Raw genomic sequence first — 27084 nt, forward strand, 5'->3', positions numbered from 1 at the left:
GCTCCCCAAATGATACCTCAGTCACCTGCCCTGCCTTATTTCCCAAGAGTAGGTCACGTTTTGCATCTTCTCAAGTAGCTACATCCACATACTGAATCAAAAACTTTTCCTGTGCACACTTAACAAATTTGTCTCCATCTAAACCCTTAACACTATGGCAGTCTATGTTTGGAAAGTTAAAATCCCCTTCCATAACCACCCTATTATTCTTACAGATAACTGAAATCTCCTTACAAATTTGTTTCTCAATTTCCCACTGATTATTAGGTAAGTTATGTGTATTATAGACAATCCCAACAAAATGATCATCTTATTTCTCAGTTCCACCCAAATAACAGAAAAATTCTCCCTGTTATCTGAAAAATGTGTTGCTGGAAAAGCGCAGCAGGTCAGGCAGCATCCAAGGAGCTGGAGAATCAACATTTCGGGCATAAGCTCTTCTTCACTCCTGAAGAAGGGCTTATGCCCGAAATGTCGATTCTCCTGCTCCTTGGACGCTGCCTGACCTGCTGCACTTTTCCAGCAACACATTTTTCAGCTCTGATCTCCAGCATCTGCAGTCCTCACTTTCTCCTAGTAGTAATGTTATCCCTTATCAAAAACGTCACTCCCCCTCCTCTCTTCCCACCCCGCCCCTCCCTTTCTATCCTTCCTATAGCATTTGTATCCTAGAACATTAAGCTGCCAGTCCCGTCCATCCCTGGTCCACGTTTCTGTATGATATTCCAGTCCCCTGTTCCTAACTATGCCCTGAGTTCACCTGCCTCCCCTGTTAGGCCTCTTGCATTGAAGTAAATGTAGTTTAATTTATCAGTTCTATCTTGTTCTCTGCTTTGTTCCTGCCTGCCCTGACTGTTTCACTCACTCCTTTTCCCAACTGTACCAGTCTCAGATTGATCTTTTTCCTCACTTTTTCCCTGAGTTACCACCCCGCACCGGCCCCCCAAATTTACTAATTTAAATCCTCCTGAGCAGCTCAAGCAAACCTCCCTGCCAGTATATAGCTCCCTTCCAATTCTGGTGCAATTTGTCCTTCTTGTACAGGTCACATCTACCCCAGAAGAGATTCCAATAATCCAAAAATGTGAACCCCTCTCCCCTGCATCAGTTCCTCAGCCACACATTCATCTGCTCTATCCTCCTATTCCTATCCTCACTAGCTCGTAGCACTGGGAGTTATCCAAATATTCCTACCCTCAAGGACCTCCTTTTTATATTCCTGACTATATTATCCCTTCAAAATCTCATCCTTTTCCCTTCCTATGTCGCTAGTTCCAATGTGTACAATGACCTCCTGCTGGTCCCTCTCCCCTTTGAGATTTTGCACTCTCTGAGAGATTCTCGATCCTGGCATCAGGGAGGAAGCACACTATTCTGATTTTTCCCTGCTGGGGCAGACACATCTCTCTGTGCCTCTGACTATAGAGTCCCCTATCACAATCGATCACTTGGAATCCAACATACCCCTCATTTATGTTAGAGCCAGTCTCGTTCCCAGAAACTTGACTGTTTGTGCTACATTCACCTGAGAGTCCATCATCCACTACATTTTCTAAAGCAGTATACTTGTTTGAAATGGGCCTAACCACAGAAGACTCCTGCACTACCCCTCCTACCTTTCCTGGAGTTAACCCATCTACCTGATTGTATCTGCGGCTTTTCTCCCTTCCTATAACTGCCATCTATCACACCCTTTAGCTCTTGTAACTTCCTGTAACTGCCGTTCCAACCAATCCATGTGCTCTGATAGGATTCACAACCAAAGACACTTCCTGCAGACATAACCATCAATAACATGGAAACTCTCCCTAACCTCACACATCTGACAGGAAGAGCATATCACTCTACTAAAGGCCATCTTTGCTCCTTCACAATCTATAGACCCAGAACATAGCACCGTCTTTTTGCTCTAAAAACCACTGCTCCAAGTTAACTTAGCATTTATGGTATATATTTTTAAAATTTAATCAAGAAACAGATCTCAATGAGATATATAATCCAGGAAAGAACCTACTCTACTCACTACTGTAGACTTACAGCAAAATTACACATTAGAAACTATGCACTTACCTGTTCCAGTGCTAAGTTCTCCCACACAGGTTCTTCCAAGGTCAGCTGTAAATTTTGCTGTTTGTTAATTTTTTCTTGACACACTCCGATGTCCAGAGATACATGAACTCAAACAGCAAAGGCAGTAACTATACAGATTCACTGCTGTGTTAGTTAGCAATGTAGGTTTCTTTCTCTCTCTCCCTCACTGACCATGTGGTCACTGTCTTTAATCTGTCTTCCTCCTTTTAAAAGTATCATTGTTTTGATCTTTTTTCCCCAAAGTTCCAAAACAATGCAACAGCATATAAAACAATAATTGCTGCTCCTGGAATTCGAGGAAATCACCTCCAATACCAAAAATACCTCAAAAAGGAGCAGCTCTTACAGACACAATTTTTTCCTGTCCTCCATCTTGGAATACTCAGAATTGTTGTACAATCAGATACAGTAGGGACATTTAAATGACTCTTAGATAAGCACATAGAAGATAGTACAATCTTAAAGTAGGATAAAAGGCCGGCACAACATCGAGGGCTGAAGGGACTACTGTACTGTACTGTTCTATGTTTCTCTTTAATTTTGCCTTTGAACTCCCATTTTCATTCACTTTATTTTACATATTTCCCCTTCATTTTAAATTGGTTTCTAATTTTCACATGATATTATGTAATTGCAAAATTAACATAAAATTCAGGTCAAAACCATATCCAAATACAGGTGAATAGCCTTGAAATATTTTGTAGCTGGCTACAGTAATTCTTCTTCTCTATAAAATACACATTTCTTTAAGAAATATACCATTTTATCAGCTATGTTTTGAGAGACTTTTCTGTATTGATAATTTTAAACCAATACCTTCATTGGATACATGGTCATGGAAACCAGAAGGCTGAATTTTGATTTCTGAGGTAACCATGTTACAAGTGACTGTACATCAAAAGTACATCATTAGTTGTGAATCATTTTGAGGTGCTGCAGCTCACAAAAAGAGGTGTATAAGCACAATTTTCATTTGTTCGCTGATATTTAGCTGCAGTGGTGGGAGAGGGGCTGCTGCGAGTGACCATATAGGGTGAAATTCAAAGCTCCATGCTAGTATATTTGAAGCTGTGGAGGTCCATATCAAATAGAATAGGCAGCCAGTCGTCCACCACCTTTGAACTTTTGCCCTTATTGCAGAGAATGGGAAAGACTTCACAGGCACACACACACATCCCTCCACTCCCTTAGGATTATTGAGGGCCTTCAGTGCACAATCAGCTGCAACTTAAAGGTTTACTTCTACCTCCAATGCAATATTTCAGTCTGCAGAGCAAGAGGGAAGTGAAGCCAATAGCCCAACAACCTCAACAGCATGAATTCCTGTTGGGCAGGAAGGAACCTTTCCTTTTGAGTGATCCCCTGTCCCTATTAGGATGCACTTTCCCTAAAGATGGATATTCATTCTTGACTGTCCACGAGGCCTCTCCAAATCAATCCTTTCCCTCACTTCCCAATAGTCCACTCACCCACCCAACACTCTGCTAAGGTCTCTCAAACATACCTAACCAAAATTCCCAACCGCAAGCCTGGAGGGATATTCACTTCTTCATGATTGCTTGTCCAAGAAGAGGCTACTATTGACTTCTGAGGGTACTAAGGTGACAGAGTTAATGGGTGACTGGACAATCTGATTAGCCGGCAACTCACAGAGCAGGGGAGAGTCTTCCTGAACATGGGATCACTACCCTCCTGGATGGATGTTATGAGGTGTAGTTTTTAAGTTAAGATGCTATTGGTCATCAGCTACGATACTAGATTTCCCAACACTGCCCAAACACCATGCAATAACTCACAGTTGAGAAAGTGGAGAACCACTGGTTGTAATGAAATTATGCTCTAGCACAGGTCATGGTCTTTGGAAGGAGGAAGGAAACAAAAATTAATATTTCATGCAGTCAACTGAAACATTATATGAATTTTTAAAAGATGCTGTTGAAATCCGACTTTTCAGTTATTAGTAGAATATGCTTCTAATTAAAGAAAATATTCTAAGGGCATTGATTTTGCCAAATGCTAAGTAGGGGAATGAACAGACAAATTGATCAAGGAATAAAACTTTGCTTTTAGCCTCAGCAACTCAAGTCATCAAAATCTGATATATTTCATTGTTTATACAAACAAAGTAATGAATCAAGCTTATTTGTGGAAAGGTTGTAGGCAATTATTCAGAAATGAGGATATGCGAGGTTTGGAGGTAACAGCTCTCTATTTCTGCAAACATTGCAACTGATGCACATTTATGAGAGATGCAATTTATGAGCAGAGTTAAACTTCACTCTCTCTTGGGCTCACAACAGAACTTGACATCTCAGGAATTTTCACAGGCATTATAAAACTGGAATATTTCTTATATCAATGCTTCTGCATATCTACCTGGATTTTTAAAGCAGCTTCATTTCATCAAAAGCAAACTTTTGGGTAATGGGATCAATTTATCAACTGTCAAAGATAATCATATAGCTCTAACATACTGTGAGGCAAACCTTTCTCCAGGAACTCTTCCCTCTGTTTCTTCTTCTCCAGCTTTCCCTTTTGGCCCCAACTGTTACAGCTGAGTGCTGTTAATCTCTTCACATTCTGTATTTGAATCATGTTCCTGTGGCTGAAAACCTCTCTAGCTCCATGCTTTCACATGGCTTGGGCTACTAATGGACCCAAAATGGCCGGAAGTCTTGAGGATTCGCCCTCAATCTCCAATGGCAACTAAAAGCAATCCAGGAGATTTTAAAGCAACAGGATTCCTTTAATTGACTCCTATAATAACAGAGTTGACTTAACCAAAAGTTGACGTATGCTTGCGCTTGTGAGCAATATCCCACTTGGACAGACCATGAGGACATGCAGTGTTTAGTGGTCACCATACACATGTTCTTTTCCTTTTAGCCTAGTCTTCCAGAACACTGAATATCCTTGAATTGTGAGTTCTCAGTTTTGGTCACCCTCCAACTATGACTCTGTAATAGCCTATTGTCATATTCATTTATTTCTATATGCCTAGTCCTTTTTGCAAATGCTTCATGCATTCAGATAAAGAAGCTTAAACTTTGACTTTTTAACCATTATTACTTACTGAGGATCTAATTTTTGCTGCACTGTTCTGCAAATATTTTCTGCCCCTTCCTGTCACATTTTGAGTATTGTTCACCTCTTCACTTTCATGTACCTTTGCTGTCTTGATTCTTTTTGATTTTTTTTAAACTTCCCTTCAATTGAACACTCCCCACTTCCCTTTAATTAAAGCCCTATATACAACCCTAGTTAAACCATTGGCCCCAGCATTGTTCAAATGAAATACTGGATTAGTGGTGCTGGAAGAGCACAGCAGTTCAGGCAGCATCCAACGAGCAGCGAAATTGGATGCTGCCTGAACTGCTGTGCTCTTCCAGCACCACTAATCCAGTATTTGATTTTCAGCATCTGCAGTCATTGTTTTTACCCCATTGTTCAAATGAAGCCTGTTCTGATGGAATAGCTCTTTCTTTCCCTGTCTTGGTGATACTACCCCATGAATCAGAACTCATTATTCCTACACCAATCCCTGAGACACACATTTACCCCTCTAATCCTATTTACCCAAAACCAGTTTACACAGGGTTCAGGTAGTAATCCGAAGATTAGTACCTCTGCGGTTAATTTTACCCCGAGCTGTTCCTAATTCCTCAGCAGAACACTTTCTTAGTCCTATTCATGTTGCTGGTACACACTAGACCACAACAACTGGATCCTTCCCCTCCCACTCCATGTTTCTCTCCAGCCCAGAAGAGCTGTCCCAAGCTTCGACACCAAGTAGACAACACAGCCTTCAAGAATCCCTGACTTTGCTGCAGAGAACAGTACTTATTTGTCTAACTATGTTGTCTTATAGTATTACACCATTTCTCTTTTCTCCTCCAATTTAAGTAGACCATGGTGCAGTGATCTGTTCACTCATCCTCCTTGTACCCTTATCCAAACAGGAGCAAGAACCTCATACCTATTGGAAAACTTGGTGCCTCAGACTCCAGTGAATCAACTCATAGTTGAAGATCCTCAAGAGTCCAGTATGGCGAGGGTGTAGACTACAACTTTGTTCATAAACAATAATTCCTTGAGTATGACTATATCAGGCTATTGCTAGTCTGTGAGACAGCTCTCTAATTTTGGCTCTAGTCTATTAGTAAAGAGGACTTCTCAGAGTTGACAGGGCTGAACTTGTTATTGTTATTTTCAGTACCTTTGTTGTTCCATCCATTTTAATTCTTTCATTTCCTTTTTGTGGATATCTAGTGGTAGATATAACTAAACGTCATTTCAGAGGGCAATTACGAGTTAAGTTGCTGTAGGTTTGAAGTCACATGTAGGCCACGCCAGGTAAAGATAACAGATTTCCTTACTATAAGCGTCATTAACAAACTGCATAGGTTTTCTTCAATGACAATCGACAGTGGTTTAAAGATTATTCTTAAACTTTTAAATCCAGATATTTTTTGACTTCTAAATTCACTATTTGCCACGTTGGTATTTGAATCCCGGGTTCCCAATTTTGAAGGAATTCTAAAGAAGAGACTGGACTCAAAACATCAACTTGTTCCTCTCTCCACGGATGGTGCCAGACTGCCTGAGCTTTTCTAGTATTCTCTGTGTTTTCCCATGAACATTTGTTATGGACCAGGCCAGATCCCCTCAAATCATTTCAAGAAAGTTGCCCTGGACCTAACTTTGCTCGTTGTTTTAAGCAGATGTAATGCGGATACTCCAGGAGGACGCAGTTGGTCAAAGCAAGTAGTTTTAAACAAAACACAATTTATTTGTAAGATTACTGAATGAAATACAAACAAAAAGAACAGAATACTGAATAACTTAGCCTATCCAAAAACCCAACGGATCATCCCAACTTAATGATGCTGTTCCAAGTACTTGCAACAATCGCCACAAACACCCCTTGGCACAAAAGCTAAAATCAAACACAGGGTCTTAAAGGCGAGAAGTCAGAGAGCGAGTACCAGCCTGAACCTGCTTCTTTGGGTCCAGCAGCTTCGGAAGAGGATTGCCAAAAACCAGATAGGCAAAAGTGAGTACTGCAGATGCTGGAAACCAGAGTCTAGATTAGAGTGGTGCTGGAAAAGCATAGCATGTCAGGCAACATCCAAGGAGCAGGAAAATCGACGTTTCGGGCAAAAGCCCTTCATCAGGAATTGAGGCGGGGAGACTCCAGGGTGGAGAGATAAATGGGAGGGGTTGAGGTTAGGGAGAAGGTAGCAAAGCGTACAATAGGTGGATGGGGGTGGGGATGAAGGTGATAGGTCAGAGAGGAGGGTGGAGCAGATAGGTGGGAAGGAAGGTTGGCAGGTAGGACAGGTCATGGAGATAGTGTTGAGCTGGAAGTTTGGAACTGGGGTAAAGTGGAGGGAAGGGAATTAAGGAAACTTGTGAAAGCTGAGCTGGGAGAACTGGTCATGCCCCTTCATTGTCCAATTTTAAAAAAAACTTAAAAGCGTTTTGCCTGAGGGTACTATCAAACTATTATCAAACTGGCCCTAAAACCCTTCGACTTAGACTTTTTAGGGTATGTGTCTTTTACGACCTCGCTGAAAAAAAGCCAAGGACATCATAATCTTGTTAAAGGAGCAACATCATCACCCATTACCCTCATCTGTGCATTACCAGTTCAGTGATGATTCCACTATCCCATTGCCTCTTCTCAAACTATTTTCAAGAGGAGGATTCAGTTTTCTCTTCAGTGAGTGCAATGAAAGCTAAAGTATTAATGAACACAATAAGTGGAGAATATATCCCAGTTCTGTTGTACAAAATGCTTTTCACTAGAAAGTGACTTGTTATTCACAACGATTATAGTAGGAGTTGTTAAGAAAATGCCCATGGTCAGATTTGACTTTCTCCTGGGTAATGATGTATTTGGAGTGAAAGTTATAGCTTCGCCAATAATCAGATTGTCTCAGTGGGGTTAGGTAGATCGAACAGCTACAGGAACAAGTTACAGGTATTCTTCCATCACATATGGTGGCCAGATCAATACTAGAGAAAGTTCATCATCAGAGGACAAAGTAAATACAATCAAGTTAGAGTAGCTGAAGCTGTCTTTAAGGACAGGGATGATTAAAATGAAGTGTTTACGATCATAAGATGTAAGAGCAGAAGTAGGCCATTCAAGTCTGTTCTGTCATTCAATGAGATTGTGTCTGTTTGGATAATCTTCAACTTCACTTTCCTGCCTTTTCCCCATTACCCTTGATTTTCTTACTGAGTAAATCTCTGTGTATTTCAGCCTTGAATATACTTCAGGACTGAGCCTTAACAGCCCTCTGCGATAACGAATTACAGAGATTCACAACCCTCTGAGCGAAGAAATTCTTCCTTACCTCTGATTAAATTTGCATCCCTTTTTCTAAGACCCAGGTCAAGAATTAGCTATCAAAGTGAAAAGTGATCATTCCTTTACAGAAAACTGTATCTTCATTAGGCTGGAGCTGGAGGAAGAGCGCCTCATCTTCTGCCTAGGAACCCTCCAGCCACAAGGGATGAACTCAGATTTCTCCAGTTTCCTCATTTCCCCTCCCCCCACCTTGTCTCAGTCCCAACCCTTGAACTCAGCACCGCCTTCCTAACTTGCAATCTTCTTCCTGACCTCTCCGCCCCCACCCCCACTCTGGCCTATCACCCTCACCTTGACCTCCTTCCACATATCGCATTTCCGATGCCCCTCCCCCAAGTCCCTCCTCCCTGCCTTTTATCTTAGCCTGCTGGACACACTTTCCTCATTCCTGAAGAAGGGCTCATACCCGAAATGTCGATTCTCCTGCTCCTTGGATGCTGCCTGACCTGCTGCGCTTTTCCAGCAACACATTTTCAGCTCTGATCTCAGCATCTGCAGTCCTCACTTTCTCCCCATTTGGAGACTGCTGCCAACATGTATACCTATCACCTCAAATCCTGGTTGTTTTTGGTGGATGAGTACTGGAATCCACACAAGTGTATAACTAATAAACACTTGTTAACTATTTACACTATTTATTTCACTAAAAAGATTTATTACACTAAAGAGATGGTCTGGCAGGACCTCAGTAGAATCTTTTTCCTTCAGATCCCATTTCTATGTGATCTAGCATGGACTGACATCTTTGATGCTATACTCTAGTTATTAGTATGACAACTATTCACTTTTTGTAAACAGCACAAGAGACGAATAAGAAATGACGACCAGCCTTCATCTTTATAAGTTAAGTTTTATAAAGTATGGAAAGTACCTTATAAGGTATTCACTTTATCCAAGTTCTCCACATTGAGTTTGATAACCAGAGAGGGGTGCAGAGACAATATGGTGTAGTGTGGCTGTTAATATGTTTTATAAATGTTGAAGGTGTTGATAATAGTGACTGGATTGTGGGTGCACAAATACATGCATCATCTGCATAATATAGTTCAAAGGATAAAATGGCTTTGGACCTGGCTTGCAGGTCGCAAAGGAAATGCTTCAAGGACACCCTCAAAGCCTCCTTGAAAATGTGCAATATCCCCGTTAACACTTAGGAAACCCTGGCCTAAGACTGTCTGAATTGAGAAGAAAGCATCTGAGAAGGACGGATCTGTATAGTTTCATTGCAGGTGATAAGCTGAGGTCAAGTGTCAACAGAGAAAGAAGCATGTGGCCATCTGAGTATCTGACCCTTAACCATTGTCTGCCTCATCACTGACAGAAACTAAGATAACTTCATGAAGGCCAATATTCTGCCAACAAGTCACCCTTTATTTACATGTGCGTAGTAGATGACATTGACCCAGCTAGCGCAGAACAGAACCCCCAACACTCATGTATTTTTTTTGTTTTCTTTTCTTTTTTTTCTTTTTCCCCAGCACCCATGCTGTGTGTGAGACACAGTGAGACACACAAGATGTATGAATCTTTATTCAATTTCCACCACCAGGAAGAAAGGAAACACCCGAGTGGCCAGTGACAAGCAGTGCCCTTCACATCAGAGGGCAATGCTGTGTGATCAAACAAACAGTGAAGGGGAGGGCAGGGATTAAATCAAAATAGAGTTGGAGGGGAAAATAATACACTCCACTCCCTGTGGCACCCACCTCTCCCTGAACAACTCCAGGATGTTGGTGGACACCGCGTGCTCCTTTTCCAGAGACACCCAGGCTCTAACATAACCGCGGAAGAGGGGTAGGCAGTCGGCCCTAACGACCCCCTCCACGGCCCGCTGACTGGACCTATTTATGACCAGTTTGGCCAGGCCCAGGAGCAGATCCACGAGAAGGTCTTCAGATCTGCCCTCCCTCCTCCATACTGGGTAACACTCCTGCTTATCTCTGTCAGCCTGGACTCCCTCATTGGGTGAATATAACAACTCCAATCAGGGAACTCATTTTCTATGAGATGCACCCAGCTGGCACCATTCCGATCACTACAGAAATATGGTCATACACTGGACTCTTCAGTTATCTGAAAATACACTTTTACTATGGCAGCAAATCCTCTCAACCATGAGGGACTGTCTTAAAGAAAGAGGTTCCTAGTCAGCATCGCAAAATAGATTATCTGGGTTTATCTTACTGCTGTTTCTTGGATTCTGTTGTGCACGAACAAGGTTTATAGCATTACAACATGGGACCACAAGTTCAAAAAGGACTGTTTTCTTCACTCCCTTTGAGTGAATGGTGCTTTACAAGTTGCTTAATGTTCAAAATTAGGACACTAATGGGGTTTATGAATCAAGTTTCAACTTGCTTTCTAGGGGATAAAATAATAACAGAAGTAAAATATTGTGGATGCTGGAAATGTGAAAGAAAATCAGAAAGTGCTGGAGAAATTCAGGAGGATTAGCAGCATCTGTGGTCAGAGAAACAGAGTGCGAAATGATTTCTGGAATCATATTCTTCTAGAATGGACTCTTTCTCTCTCCACAGATGCTGTCAGATCTGCTGAGTTTCCCCAGCACACCCTATTCATTTTTTTAACAAAAAACGTGATGGTTTTTGCAGCAAGATTGAGGAAATGATCTGGGTCCTCATTTTGGGGCAAACCCATGTCAGGGGCCCAACCAACACTGATCTTTGGCGCAAGGAGCCTGCAATGCACCTGTTGTTGGGGCGGGGGGGGAGGGAAAGCAAGGGACCTGGGCCCGGATCCAGGGGCGTGGCCGGAAGTTGACCCCCTGGCGCGGATTGTTTCCGGGTCAGCTGGGTGACAGCACAGCTTGGCGACGGGGCGGACATCTTGAAGCTCCAGTTGGCGTTTGGAGGGAGTCGATCCGGCGGCCCCTTCTCGACCGGCGGCTGGACCCTCACTTTAACCGAGTGACCGCGGGGAGGTGGGTGCTTGCCCTTCTCCTTCCCCCACCCGGTCACTAGTTTATTTATCTCTCGGGGCCGGAAGTTGGGATCGTGTGTGAGTTTTGTGGGGGGAGGGAGAGGGAGGCTGAACCCTACCCGGGGAGCGCGCGCGCGCTCGCACAGAGGGGGAGGGGGAGGGGGAGTCAGTGCCCGTGCCCGTGCCCGTGCCCGTGCCCTCCATCTCACCCCCAGCCCACCGCGGGCACCTGGACCCCCTGACCCACCCTGGGCCTGTCGGACCCCCGCGCAGGTGCACAGACTGTCAGCCCCCCCCCCTCCCCCGCCCCCCTTTACTCCCCCCCCCCCCGCCCCCCTTTACTCCCCCCCCCCCCCCCCCCCCGGAGAGTTTGACAACCCGGGCGCCTTTCGGTGTGAATATGTATCTTCCCTTAAAAACACAGTCGTGCCCTTTTCAATAACATCCTTTCCACCACCGCTCCCCCCTACTCCCGCCAGACCCTTCCTTCCTAACGCCTCCCCTGATGGTGATCGGTGTAAACTTTGTATTTTTAAAATAGCGCCTCGTCCAGTCTCCAGGCTCTTGGCCTGATAACTGGATTTAACGTGTAATCGCTGTTATGTCGGCAAATGTCAAATGGAGAATTACAATCACAGTACAGGTGGAGGCTGTTCGGCCCATTGAGTCTACACCGACCCTCTGAAATGCTACATGGCTAAGTGACCAGGGACTAGGAGTTGGGTAACCGTGCTGATGGACACGCTGCGTTTCCTCTTCAGCATTGACGTTTAACTGAGCTCAGTTTGCCCTGCAAGATACCGACAGGAAAACTCTGGTCTATTGACACCACGTCCATCATTGTTTGAGTGTTAGGTTCAGTTTGTGTTTGTAGCAAATGACAGTCCTAGCTCTTCTCAGTTTGGAATTGTTTTATATTTTCTCTCTTTAAAAATCCAAATCTTTATTACAAAAGTTTAAAACACCTACCTGTTTAAATGGATATTGCTGTATTAAGCACGCTCAATGTCAACTTAAACTTCTGCTATTTTAATATATTTGCCTGTGATCATTTCAACATTTGTCTAATGCAAAATATGCAGGAACCAAATTAGGTAGTTCTTTTCACTGATGTGATAGGTTGAATGATTCTGAATCTGATGTTATGAGGTATTGCAGTTCTTAATTACACTGTACTTTATAGTACAGATACAGGCTCTTCAGTCCAGCATGTTAAACAAGTGTTTATATTCCATGCAAGCAACTTCCCACCCAAAGCATGGTTTGTCATTTGGCTTGGTTGACCTGTTTCTGCTTTTATTAATTTATTTGTCCTCAGTTTTTCTCTCTACCCCAATAAGATCCTTTTCCAAAGGAAATGTGATTTTTTTTAATGTCTACTGTCCTCACACTTGTCTATTTTCAAATTACTTAGTCATTTACACATCCATTCTCCAGATTTATTAAGCTTGTTTTGTATTTTGTTGCCGTCTTCCTTGCTATTAGCTATATCTCCCAATATGGTGTCTGCAGGTTTTGAAGGTTGATAAGTCTCCGGGTCCTGATGGTCTACATCCCAGGGTACTGAGGTGGCTCAGGGAATCGTGAATGCGTTGGTGATTATTTTCCAGAGTTCGATAGATTCGGGGCCGGTTCCTGAGGATTGGAGGGTGGCTAATGTTATACCACTTTTTAAAGAAAGGTGGGAGAGAGAAAGCAGGAAATTACAGACCAGTTAGTCTGACCTCAGTGGTGGGAAAGATGCTGGAGTCTATTATAAAGGATGAAATTACGGCACATCTGGATAGTAGTAACAGGATAGGACAGAGTCAACATGGATTTATGAAGGGGAAATCATGCTTGACTAATCTTCTTGAATTTTTTGAGGATGTAACTCTGAAAATGGACGAGGGATCCAGTAGATGTTGTGTACTGGACTTTCAGAAAGCTTTTGATAAACTCCCACATAGGAGGTTAGTGAGTAAAATTAGGGCTCAAAGTTTGGTAGAAGATTTGTAGCTCGGGTGCTCGTTGTTGTGGTTCTGTTCGCCGAGCTGGGAATTTGTCTTGCAAATGTTTCGTCCCCTGTCTAGGTGACATCGTCAGTGCTTGGGAGCCTCCTGTGAAGCGCTTCTGTGCTGTTTCCTCCGGCATTTATAGTGGCCGGAGGAAACAGCACAGAAGCACTTCACAGGAGGCTCCCAAGCACTGACGATGTCACCTAGACAGGGGATGAAACGTTTGCAAGACAAATTCCCAGCTCGGCGAACAGAACCACAATAAAATTAGGGCGCATGGTATTGGGGGAAAAGTACTAACTTGGATTGAAAGTTGGTTGGCTGATAGGAAACAAAGGGTAGTGATAAACTGCTCCATTTCGGAATGGCAGGCAGCGACCAGTGGGGTACCGCAGGGATCCGTGCTGGGACCGCAGCTTTTTACAATATAAGTTAATGATATAGAAGATGGTATCAGCAATAACATTAGCAAATTTGCTGATGATACAAAGCTGGGTGGCAGGGTGAAATGTGATGAGGGTGTTAGCAGACTACAGGGTGATCTGGACAAGTTAGGTGAGTGGTCAGATGCATGGCAGATGCAGTTTAATGTGGATAAATGTATGGTTATCCACTTTGGTGGCAAGAACAGGAAGGCAGATTACTACCTCAATGGAATCAATTTAGGTAAAGGGGCAGTACAGAGAGATCTGGGTGTTCTTGTACACCAGTCAATGAAGGCAAGCATGCAGGTACAGCAGGTAGTGCAGAAAGCTAATAGCATGTTGGCCTTCATAACAAGAGGGATTGAGTATAGAAGCAAAGAGGTTCTTCTGTAGCTGTACAGGGCCCTGGTGAGACCACACCTGGAGTACTGTGTGCAGTTCTGGCCTCCAAATTTGAGGAAAGACGCAACCCTTACTCTGAGATTGTACCTTCTGGTCCTAGACACCCTCACCTTGATAGTCTATGTAACTACTTTGAATGCTTACTTTTTCGTTTATATTCAGTTTTCGATTTGTTCTGCTACTTGTCCCCAGAATTCACAGGTTAGCCTGTAGGCATAAGTCTCTGTTACTTTAATGAAAAGTACTTTGAAAGTCCATCTAATATAGCACCTACTAAATTAACTTTGTCCTCTCTATCTATGACTTGAAAGAACTCAGTAAACTGACTATTGAATGTTCAGTTTCTCGATGTTGGCTTAATACGTTTGAGTAAAGATTCCAATATTTTTTAGCATTAATTTTAAGTTAACTGCTTAATAACCCATTATTTTTGCTCTATTCTCCTTTTTGAATATGGGAGTAATATTAATTGTCCATTGGTCTGACACAATTTGCTCTTCAATTGAATTTATTAAGGATCTGCTGTCTCTTTCTTAGTCTTGTTCTAACTGTGTGGATGCAATTAATTTTGAACCAAAAATTAATCATTTCTAAATTTGATTAGTCCAACAATTATCTCTCAATCTTAATTGTCTAATATATTTCAGTTTTCATTTTAATGCCATATCTGTCAGAGTTATACGGCATGCTAAGAGACCCTTTGGTCTAACACCTCCATGTTGGCCAAGTCTCACAAACTAACGTAGTCCTATTTCCCTGTGTTTGATGCATAATATCCTTCTAAATCTTTCCTATTTACATACCTGTCCAAATGTGTTTTAAATGTTGTAACTATATCTGCATCTGCCACTACCCCTGCCAGCTTCTTCCATACATGCACCACCCTCTGTGAGAATGTTGCCTCTCGGGCCCCTTTTAAATCTTTATCCTATCGCCTTAAAGTTATGTGCTCCAGTTTTCATCTTCCTAATCAGAGGGAAAAGACCATACCATGATTTTATACACCTCTATAACGTCATCCCTCGACATCCTCAGTTATTCATCCTGGAAAAAAAACAGAGGAAAATAAGCTATTCATGACTTTTATTTCCTTATCCCATGATCCAATCACCCATTGGTTCTTTGCTAGCTGACCTACTTTGGCTCCCAGTCTAGCAATGGGATGTTTAATTTTAAAATTTTCGCTGTTCGTAAATCCCTGTATGATATTACCTTTCTCAACAACTGGCCTCCCCTCCTACAACTTTGACTGCATCCAGTTGTGCTCTTCTTTCATTGCCCCAATTTTAATTTCTCTGCCTTTCGTAACTAAGCTTTTAGTTTCGTAAGCCCCAAACTTTAGAATTCCTTCTTACAGAATCCCTAAAGTACAGAAGGATGCAGTTCAAGCAATTGAGTCTGCACATACCTTTGGAAGAGCATCCATCCCAGACACATCCTCACCTTGTCCTTGTAACCCCACATTTAGCATGGCTAATTCAACTAGCCTGCACATTCTTGGACTGAAGGAGGAAACTGGAGCAGCTGGCGGAAACCTGGGGGAAATGTCCAAACTCTACACAGTCACCCAAGGCTGGAATTGAACCTGGGGTTTCTTGACACTTTGAGACAGCAGTGCTAGCCACTTGCTGCCCAATTCTGTACTTCTCTACCTCTATCCTCGTTTAAAATGTATCTAAAATTTTGTCCTAATATATTTGGGCAACTTGACCCTGTGAAGCCATGGCGCATTTATGATAAAAATTGTACACCAGTGTGGGGCTTTAAATGATTCCAACTTACTTTATTTTATCTTGTTTTCAGTATATTATTCTGTGGGGTACTTTGTTATGGATGTAAGTTTGCTTTCTGAGCTAGAAGGTTTGTTTTCAGATGTTTCATCACCGTACTAGGTGATATCTTCAGTGAGCCTCCGGTGAAGTACTGGTGGTATGGCCTGCTTTTTATTTGTGTTTCGGTTTCCTTGGGTTGGTGACGTCATTTTCTGTGGGATGTCATTTCCTGTCCTTTTTCTCAAAGGGTGGTAAATGGGATCCAAGTCAATGTGTTTGTTGATAGAAGCGCTGCATTCCAACCAGCAGCAAACACATTGACTTGGATACCATTTACTATCCCCAGAGAAAAAGAACAGGAAATGACATCAGCAACCCAAGGAAATTTAGACATATAAATTAAAAGCATGCCATACCACCAGTGTTTCATTGGAGGCACACTGATGTTACCTAGTATGGTGATAAAACGTCTGAAAACAAACCTTCCAGCTCAGTAAGCAAACTTGCATCTAGAACCTCAACCTGAGCTACAAATCTTCTCAAAACTCGCAAATAATTTAATTTTCCATTCTGTAATCATTTTTCTTTTTTTTTGAATTATTTCCAAATCACCTCAATCCCTTTGACATTTTTATTTCTGGTCTTTATTAAAAACATCTATTAACTACTTTCATTTTGGGCGTTTTCTGGATACTTTAAACTTTTTTTAGAAGTACTTCTCTTTGTCATTTTTTTAGTTCTATCCTTGGCCCAGTATAATTAGTTTAGGTGCCAATTCATTAGTTTGATCTTTGTTATGTCTCTTTTAAACATTATCTGAAATAATTTTCCTGGATGTTCCTCCAAGATTCTTTCTCTTGTATCTTCTGGTTCAGTTCCCACTGATAGATTAAAATGATGCTTCCCATACTAGACTTCTTGGGTGCTGGGCAAGAAAGGAGTCATCTGTTAACTGTTTAGTAGCTTTGTTTCCCTTTACACTGCTCTCTGGTTGGCGGGAGTAGTTGAATTTTGTCATGGTTATTATTTTGTCTTTTCTAATTTTAAAAATTTCCTTGCATATTTGTATTCTCCCCTTCCATAAACAGGTGGTCGACAGCTTAATCTTATGAGCATGATCAAATCCCTTCTCCTTCTCCTCATCTCAATTGATATGGATTCTGTTTTTGTTTTTATTGCTGCTCTTTTGTTTTCTATAATTAGTACTGCTACCGTACCTTTTTTCCTTTGTCTCTATTCTTTGTAAGAGTATTATTTCCTGCAGTTTTTAACTGGGAATCTTGTTCTTTGTGGCCATATTTCAGTTGACTCTACATCTAATTTTCCTCCGAGAATTATTGCTTCGGATTCCCCTAAACGCTCTGTAAATTACAATATAGCTAATTTAGTTTATTCTTATTGATTGTGCCCTCCTCTTTTTTTTATATAGTAATGTCTGTAAATGTTTGTTCTATGACTGTTTATGCTTCTATTATTCTTTCCCTTTACCCTCACAACTTTTAAAGGTATTTCTGCCACATCTTCCTCCACCCTACCTTGCTAGCTTCAAGTCTCATCCCTAGCCTTAGTTATTCTTTTGACATTATTATTTTGTCCCAGCTATCCAGATCCTTTCTGTCTTGGTGTCACATAAAATTAATCCCACTTTCCCACACCGCTGAGCTTTGCAGTCACCTTTTTATTTGTCATTCCTTATCACTTAGCATGTGGCTGGAGTGGTGCTTCAACATATGTTTTTCAATTTAATTTGAAGCTCCTTATACACCCTCAGAAGGATCTTATTTCTTTTCTACATCATTAATACTGATATGGACCAGGTCATCAGGGTCTGCCTTCCACTCCTAGTTTAAGAGGAATGCTACTTTATGAATATTGACAAAAATAAGCAAAGCGTATATTATACAAAATGTTTTGTATTTTTTAACCTGAAAATTAAGCTACTGATTATACTTGCACACTTTTGAAGGATTTACCAAAAGAGCTAAAAGGCAGGGAAGTTGCAAAACAAGTTTCAGTACAGAGGCTTTGTACCTTAAAACTGATTAATCAGTAACTTTGTTTTTCCTGTTGGGAAAATCCACATTGCTGGTTCAGCAGGAAAATCAATTACTTTTTTTTTCTTTTCAGAAGCCTGTCCCAGGATCACCATGACAGATTCTAAGTATTTCACAACAACTAAGAAAGGTAGTAACTTTTCATCTCTCCCTCTCTCTCTCTCTCTCTCTCTCTCTCTCTCTCTCTCTCTCTCTCTAACTTAGTAAGTATAAGTTTGTTAAATAATTGTCAACCATGAGTAAACTAACTCAGCTTTGCAGCTTTTTTATTTTAATTGATGCAAAACTAAACCTGTTTTGTTTAAAGAACTGGTTTAACACTTATCGTGAATTTATTGATGAATCATTTACAGTCAATGTTCAGAATATTCAGATCCTAAATGCTTTGTTTCCTCTTGTATTTTTTTTCTTCACTGTGGAAGTTTGAAGAGTGGATCTTTTAGGAAGTATAATATCCTGGTTATGATTGTATATCAATGGGTAAAATGGTTAGGTTGTTGCACTGAAAGAAAAAAATTCTGTCTAATCCACATGTTGGGCACTGACAACTGAAATCAATTATTCCTATGATGTCAGGTTGGAGTCACACCCAAGCAGGACTTTGGAATTGTGCTTCTTTTTTACAGGTACCAGTTTATGTAGCTCTGGCTTGCAGTTACTCAGAGTCTGACTTTCAATGATGTTTCAGTGCTACGTCAGTGAAGATTCTGGGAAGACTTTCCTCGTTTGATATTTAAATATGTATATTTTCTTCTTGAGAGGGTTCCGTTTTGTTACCGAACCATTGAAATTCATGCCATTTGAAGAGACTAGTTGACCTGTCATATTTGTAATCTGTATCCTTGTGAGATGCAGCCCTTCTTGTGTATATGTATATACTTTTCGAATGCAACAAAGGTTCTGCCTCTGCCATTCTTTTCAGCACAAAGATTTATCCTTGACTGTTTTCTAGCTCAAATAAACTTAAATTGTTGAGCCACAAAAGAAACAGCTCAGTCCTGTCCATTCTACTTCGATCCTTCATATTTTTATACATCCCAATTAAATTTCTTTGCTTCAAAGAAAATAATCCCATTCATTCCAATTTTTCTTTATAGCTAAACAGCTGCAGTCAAAGCAAAATCGATGTAAATGTCTCCTCCAGGCGCTCTTGTGCATCATATACTTCCAGTAATGTGAACAGACCTTATTCCGTTCCATTTTCAGTGATATACTGAAGTGGCAGCTTATATTTACTGTTCAGGTTTTAGGGCTTTCAAATTTTTTGAATGCATATGAATACCCTAGTAAATACAAAGACTGAAATCCTGTATTTTTAACGGGTTGGTGTAGCCTTTCTTCAGACCCTTTATCAAGCAGTAATACTAGAACGTATCTAAAGTTTCAAATGTCTGCTGTGACTGTGTTGTTCAGGATATGGTGAATAAAGATAAGATAACAGTAAGCCTGTTTCTCCTAGTTTGTACCACATTTTGTATTGTAAGTATTCTAATCCACTATACTTGATCAAATAATTGAACAGTTGAGTGCCTGCCCAATCTTTTGGTTTCTCCTTATAAACTGAAATGAGCAGAATTTAACCAATTTGACATGAGCTCTATTGTGTCCTTACATATTAAATGCAACAATAAACAACCTCACAGTAGTAAATTATGTAAGATATTAACGTGCACGTATGTGACTTTATGACAGAAAAACTGAATTTACCATTGTATTTAGATTATTGGATTTAACGAGTGTTGCTTAATTGTACTATACTGATGTTTGCAAAATCTAGTTCTGTTGGTGCTTGCTTTTAAAGTTTACAATTGTCTACTGTTGACTAGTTGCAAGGTTATAGCAACATCGACACCTTCCGAAAGCATGCTGCAGGGGAATGTAGTGTTTGCATAGTAATAGATGTCAATCTATCTGCTACAAGACCCAAGGACAAAGTAAGTCATGACACTTGTGTTACTGATATTTGAGCCTGTGGTTTTTGGGGGGGGGGGGGTGGGGAGAGGAGAGGAGGAGTTAACATATTGCAAATATCAAAAACACAGCACAATCTTTGCCATAGCATTAAGGTTTTGTAAATGTGCGAAGGTCATTGATACAGAATTGCTTCTGGTTTCAGTCCGGGACTGGCCTCATTGATAAAGAGGTGCTGGCTGCCCTGGGCACCAGACTGTTGGAGAGCACTCAATTTCACTTTTTATTTAAACTGCATTAGTGTAATTCTTTTTTGGCTTAGTATGTGAAAATTGTAAAGTGCATACTTTAGTAAGAAAAGTCATTCCAAAAGAATGGTGCTGCAGTTTCATGCAGTTGTGTTTACAGCAAAGTAATTAAACATTCTTTTTTATTCTCCTCCTTGACCATTGTTTCAAGTTGGACCAGACTAGTTATGGTTTTAATATTTGATTCTGAGACAGTTCAGGCCTGCTGTACACCAAGTCCTGTTTTCCATTATGTATGTGGAATTGTTTGGGGTGGTAGAAAGGTGTTGATTACATACATTTTTTGGTTGCATGTGAAGTACTCTTCTAGGAACTGAATACAGTACATTTGATTATTCTTTGAATAAAAAGTAATCTAAATGTCAAAAGGGCAGTGCAGTTTACTCACTAGGTTTTAGAGAGAAAGTGAGGACTGCAGATACTGGAGATCAGTTGAAAAGTGTGGTGCTGGAAAAGCATAGGTCAGACAGCATCTGAGGAGTAAGAGAGTCAATGTTTTGGGCATAAGCCCTTCATCAGGAATAGGGGGTGAAACATTCTGCGAGTTGGTATCCTGTCTCCTTAGTGTAGAGGAGTCCACATTGAGAGCAAAGGAAACTGTAGATGAGGTGTTTGGATGCATAGAAAATCTCTGGCGGATGTAAAGGATTTTTTGGGGCCTTTGGAGGTGAGGGAGGAGGTGTGGGTGCTGGTTTTACACCTCTTGTGGTGGCAAAGGAAGGTGCTGGGTAAGTTGGTGGTGGGCATGGAACTAACAAGGGAGTGGCGGAGGGAATGATCTCTGCAGAATGCAGATTGGGATGGGGAGGGAAATACAGCTCTGGTGGGGTCTGATTGTAGGTGGCAGAAATGTGCTGTATACGGAGATTAGTGGAGTGGAAGATGGGGGGGGTGGGGAGGTTGGGGGTGGGGGGGGGGGGAGGTCTATCCTTATTGTGGTTGGAGGGATAAGGTTCAAGGGTGGAGATGTGGGAAGTGGAGGAGATGCACTGGAGGATATTGTTGATCACATGGGTGGCGAAATTGTTGTCCTTGAAATAGGAGGACATCTATGATGTTCTAGAGTGAAATTGCTCCTTCTGGGAGCAGATGAAGTGGAGGAATTGGGAGTAAGGGATTTACAGGGGTGGGGGTTGGTAATGGTGGTGATGGGAGGAAGTGTAGTCTGAGGTAGCTGTGGGGGTCAGTGAGTTTGAAGTATATGTCCGTGTTGAGTTGGTTGCTCGAGATGGAGACGCAGAGGTCCAGGAAGGGGAGAGAGGTGTCAGAGATGGTCCAGGTGTACTTGAGGTCAGGATGGAAAGTGTTCGTGAAGTTGATGAACTGTTCACCCTCCTCATGGGAGCACTAGGTGGTGCTAATTGTCATTAGTGTAGCAGAGGAAAAAGTGGCGGATGGTGCCAGTGTAACTGCGGAAGATGAACTATTCCACGTATCTGATGAAGAGGCAGGCATACTGGGGCCAATGTGGGTGCCCATGGATACCGCTTTGGTGGGAAGGAAGTTAATGGATTTGAAGGAGAGGTTGTTTAAGGTGAGAACCAGTTCCACCAATCGAATGAATGTGTCAGTGGAAGGGTACTGGTTGGGTTAACGGAAGAGGAAGAAATGGAGGACTTGGAGACCTTCACCATGGCGGATAGCTCTGTGCAGAGACTGGATGTCCGTGGGGAAGATGAGGTATTGGGGGCTGAGAAAATGAAAGCCATGGAAGAGGTGGAGGGCATGGGTGATGTCCCAAATGTATGTGGAGAGTTCCTGGACCAAACTGGTCAAGATGGTGTCAAGACTTGAGGGGATGAGTTCGTTGGGCAGGAGCAAGGAGACGATGGGTTGACTGGGGCAGTGGGGTTTGTGAATTTTGGGTAAGAGGTAGAACTGGGCGGAGCAGGGTTCCTGGACTATGAGGTTGGAGTCTGTGAATGGGAGATCCCCTGAGGTGATGAGGTTGTGGATTGTTTGGGAGGTGAGGTTGTGGTGGAGGGGGCAGTAGAAGGAGGTGTCTGAGTTGGTGCTTGGCTTCAATGGGGTAGAGGTTGGTGCACCAAACGACCACTGTGCCCCCCCTTGTTGGGGTTGGAGCAGAGGAAGTGGAGGGCTGCGCTTTGAGGGTGAGCGGTTGGAGTGGGTGAGAGGGTTGTACAGGTTGAGGTGGTCAGTGTCACAGCAGCTCCCGTCCCTCTGCCTCATTGCAGTCCAATCCTCCAACTCGGCTATGCCCCCTTGAACTGTCCTACCTGTCCATTGTCCTTCCCACCTATCCGTTCCACCCTCCCCTCTGATCTATCACTATCTCTCCACACCTGCTTCTACCTATTGCCTTCCCAACTACCTTTTCCTCCCCCACCCCAGTGTCCTATTTATCTTTCAGCCCCCTTCTCTCTCCTCCCTCCCTCCCTCCCTCTCTCCCCACACACACACACACACATGCACGCATATATTCCTGATAAAGGGCTTTGACCCGAAACATCGACTGTCCCGTCCTTGGCTGCTGCCTGATCTGTGCTTTTCCAGTGCCACACGATTTGAAACTCATAAGTTTTAGAAACTCTGATAGTATTTGTAATGGCACCCACATGAAGGAGCATGATAGGCTGTTAGGAGTGGCTAGGTGAACTCTCACAAGGTTGGTGAATGTACATGCAGCAGTGCTTGGCATGTCAATTTCAAATAGATGCTTTTCAACAAGCTTTATTAAAATAGGAATTTCTTTGAAATTTTTCTTGGTTGTGTAAGAATTCCAGGTGCTTGGTACTAGATAACAGGGTATTTACTGTACTCTGAATCGCAAAGTTTGCCTACTTTCTCCTGTGTGGTATTTAATGCCTTGACTCATCTTCCACTGAAACTCTTATCCTTAGCGAGTTTTGAGAAGATTTGTGGCTCAGGTTGAGGTTCTGGATGTAGGTTTGCTTGCTGAGCTGCAAGGTTCATTTCCAGATAGGTAACATCTTCAGTGGGCCATCAAGCAAAACACTGTTCATGATTCCTGCTTTCTATTTATATGTTTGGGTTTCATTGGGTTGGTGATGTCATTTCCTGTTTTTTTTTCTCTCTGGGTGGTAGCCCACAAACCCACCAACACACTAAAACAGCAGCTAATGAAGTTGAAAGACCCTATACAGACAACAAGCAAAACTAATATCATTTACAAAGTACCATGCAAGAACTGTAACAAACACTACATTGGACAAGCAGGCAGAAAACTAGCCATCAGGATACATGAACATGAACGAGCCACAAAACGACATGATCCTCTCTCACTCTTATCCTTACATACAGATAAGGAAGGACACCACTTCGACTGGGACAACACATCCATCCTAGGACAAGCCAAACAGAGACACGCACGTGAATTTCTAGAAGCATGGCATTCCAACCAGGGCGCTATCAATTAACACATCGAGTTAGACCCCATCTACCACCCCCTGAGAAAAATAACAGGAAATGACATCACCACTGGAAATGAAATCACCAACCCAAAGAAACCCAAACATTTAAATGGGAAGCAGGAATCATGAACAGTGCTTCGCCTGATGGCCCACTGAAAATATTACCTATTAGGGTGACAAAACATGTGGAAATGAACCTTCCAGTTCAGTGAGCAAACTCACATCCAGACTCTTATCCTTGCCTATTTCACCCTTGGCTTCAAATTCCAAAGCTGTTCTAGTTGATTTCCCATTCTTAAATCTTTATAAATTTGGTTCATCCAAAATTCTGCTACTCAAATTTTGGACAAAGTCCAAATTGTTCATTCCCTTGTTCGTGTTTGCTTTGACTCCTAGTCCCCCAACATATCAAAGTCCTTTGTTTTAAATTCTATCTTGGCTTTGATTCTCCCTGTCTCTGACCTTACAAAGTTGCCCCAATTACCGTGCGCTCTACCTTTTCTCTTTTTATTTTGTCTTCGTCTTTGTGTATTGTAAAAGTTAAAACAAAATTCCTATTTATGATGTATTGATCTTTTCACAGAACTTAAAATCTAAATTGTTTTGACCCAAGACAAGATAAAATTTTTGTCATTAAAAATAAGTATAGTCATTCGTGATGACCACAGGCGATATTATGTTCAACTTTGAGGATGGTGATAATGCAGCAACCCAACAGGTCTAGTTTTGTGATAACTAATGTATGTATCAGCAAAGAAAAACAATTAAAAGGACCGGCAAAACAAGTGTGCACAATGAAATTTTAAGAAGGTGCTTAGCTGAAGATGGCTTTTTAATGAATTCTTGCAAACTTTAATTCTTTTCTGATATTGAGAAGACAAGAATAATTTCAATTAGTTTATGTAAATACTAGGAATTGCAGTCAAACTCTAAGTTGTAGGAAATCATTAAAACATTCAACTTGCTGTGATGTAGTAAGTGAATTTCTGTGAATTGTTGGTGCAAAATGTAAAGAATGAATTTCTGGAAAACTGATGGTTACAGAGCTTCATTTAATTACAGCTCTCAAAATCTTCTATTCTTCAAGAAAATTAATCCATTTTCTTTGAACTCTAGGTGAAATCTTTGAACTCAAAGCCGAGCTCAACAGTGACAAGAAAGAAAAGAAGAAAGAAGCAGTGAAGAAGGTGATTGCTTCAATGACTGTTGGGAAAGATGTCAGGTATGTACAGTATCAATAATTCTTCATTGTAAAATTGAATGGGAGAAAATTGCAGTAATTCTGTAATTGAAATCTTTACATAATATCTAAAAGGCTCACTGATTTTCTTGCCAACATATGGAGCATTCATGCTACATTTTGTACTTTGTAGCAACAGTATTGTGTTCATTCAAATTTTGCAAGTGTCCATATTATGGTGTGATTAAAAACAAACTAGACATCTTTAAAACTGGATATGCTAACTATTTTTAGCATTTTTAAAATTAAGTTGTATTCTTATAGTGATCCAAAGCAAATGATAGCTATAGTTGCTGTAATGTGTGGCTGTTAGACATGTTCTGTATATCTGATGGCAGTCCGTACAATAAATTTAATTTAATTCTGTTTCAGGATATTGGTGAGATGTTTTAGTTGCATCAGTCAATATTATATTTGTATTCTCAACTGTTGAAGAGCTTGTTAGAAACATTTAAGCATAAAGGGCCTTAATGTCTTGTCAAAACAGTTGAATAGGGAAGTAACAAGGATTTGAACTAAGATAGAGGGAGTTAGAGTCCAAGAAAATAAAAATAATGCAGGCACAACTCTAATAACCACAGCAATCTTGCTTCGTGCTAGGTGGAGAGATTTCCTGCAATCCCCTTTGATTCTAGATTTTGCTAAATCTCCCTGATGCCATACCTGGTTGAATGCTGCCTTGATGTCAAAGGCAATATTTCTTGTCTAACCTCTGGAATTAAGTTCTTTTGACCATATTTTTACCAAGACTAATAAGGTCAGCAGTTAAGTGGCTCTGGATCTCAAGCTGATTGTCAATGAGCAGGTTATTCATTTGAGCGCTACTTGATAATGCAGTTGATGTCTTCCATCACTTTTCTCTTGGGCAAGAGTTGATGGAGGGTAGTAATTGGCTAAGTTGGTTTTGTCCTGACTATGGTGCGCAGAACATACCTGCAGTTTTCCACATTGGGTAGATGTAAGGGTTGTAATTGTGCTATAATGGTTTGGTGTTGGACCCAGCTTGATTTGAAGCACAATTCTTATGTACTATTGCCAAAATATTGTCATGGTCTGTAGGTTTTGCCGCATCCAGTGTCTTCAACTGTTTATTAATATCACGTGGAGTGAATTGAATATGTTGAAGATTGGGGAAGAGAGAGTCAGTTTGACTGGGGAATTAAATAACTGACGTCACAGATTAGTGAAAGATTAAAGCCAGGGATTTGCACAATCCAAAGCCAAGTAACCAGGACTGGAGATTGGAGCAGGTGAACTGGGGAACAAAGATGGGGGCAAGTATCCATGGCACATGGGCTAGGCTGTACTCACAAAATCAAACCACTGACCAATCATAAAATTGAGATAGACACCAACTATTATTGTTATAGATTAGGGAGAGAACATTTTAGAGGGTATTTGACTGAGCTGTACAATGATCTGTGAAAGCCACATCGTGAGCTGCATGAATAATTTCACACTCAAGTACAATGGACAGTTTTACATTGAGTTTTGTTGAAAGATTTGAAAGAAAAACTACTGTTTGACCTTGAAAGATGTCTGAGAGGAACCTTGGGTGTTTATAAGATATCAAATGACGTAGAAAAATTCCTAAGTGTCAATATTTTTGGTAAATGCAAAATAGGCAGAATGGAAACAATTTAAAACAATCAGATAATTAAGGTAAATAGCTCACAAGGCTGACAAATTAGATTTCGCTGCTCGTTGGATGCTGCCTGAACTGCTGTGCTCTTCCAGCACCACTAATCCAGTATTTGGTTTTCAGCATCTGCAGTCATTGTTTTTACCAAATTATCAGCCATGATGGGTTTCATTCAAAGGTTATAAAAGAAGTGGTTTGAGAAATGGTGCATGCATTAATTTTAATTTTCTTGAACTCTCCTTATACTGGAAAAGTCCCATCAGATTGCAAAATAATGAATGTACTCTTGTATTCATGAAAAGAAGACAAATGTAACACAAGCCAACATCCCTCTCAGGGTAAATGCTGAAATCTATCATTAAGGCGTTTATAGCACAGCCCTTAAAATTGAATGCAATTAAGTTGAGTCCGTATAATCTTATTTGGGTCCTTTTGAAGACATAACAAGTGAAAGTGGGCTAAGTGGAACCCTTTGGGTCAAGAGGTTATTCAACTTAGTCTTAAATCTGCTCCTCTTTATTTTGAGGCTATGCC

The 27084-nt window shown here is 41.3% G+C and overlaps 1 protein-coding gene across 2 annotated transcripts in view; it reads left to right on the plus strand.

Annotated features, from left to right (window-relative positions):
* The first annotated feature begins 11270 nt into the window (after positions 1–11270).
* Positions 11271–27084, plus strand: part of LOC140488182 (AP-1 complex subunit beta-1) — a 73783-nt gene continuing 57969 nt past the window's right edge. For both annotated transcript variants that reach the window (XM_072588064.1, XM_072588065.1), the window contains exons 1-3: positions 11271–11408; positions 18131–18187; positions 24785–24890. In XM_072588064.1, the coding sequence (XP_072444165.1) occupies positions 18151–18187; positions 24785–24890 (143 nt within the window). In that variant the 5' untranslated portion in view covers positions 11271–11408; positions 18131–18150. The remainder of the gene's footprint in view (positions 11409–18130; positions 18188–24784; positions 24891–27084) is intronic.

The sequence above is a fragment of the Chiloscyllium punctatum genome, chromosome 17 (genome assembly GCF_047496795.1).
Source record: "Chiloscyllium punctatum isolate Juve2018m chromosome 17, sChiPun1.3, whole genome shotgun sequence".
Taxonomy (NCBI): domain Eukaryota; kingdom Metazoa; phylum Chordata; class Chondrichthyes; order Orectolobiformes; family Hemiscylliidae; genus Chiloscyllium; species Chiloscyllium punctatum.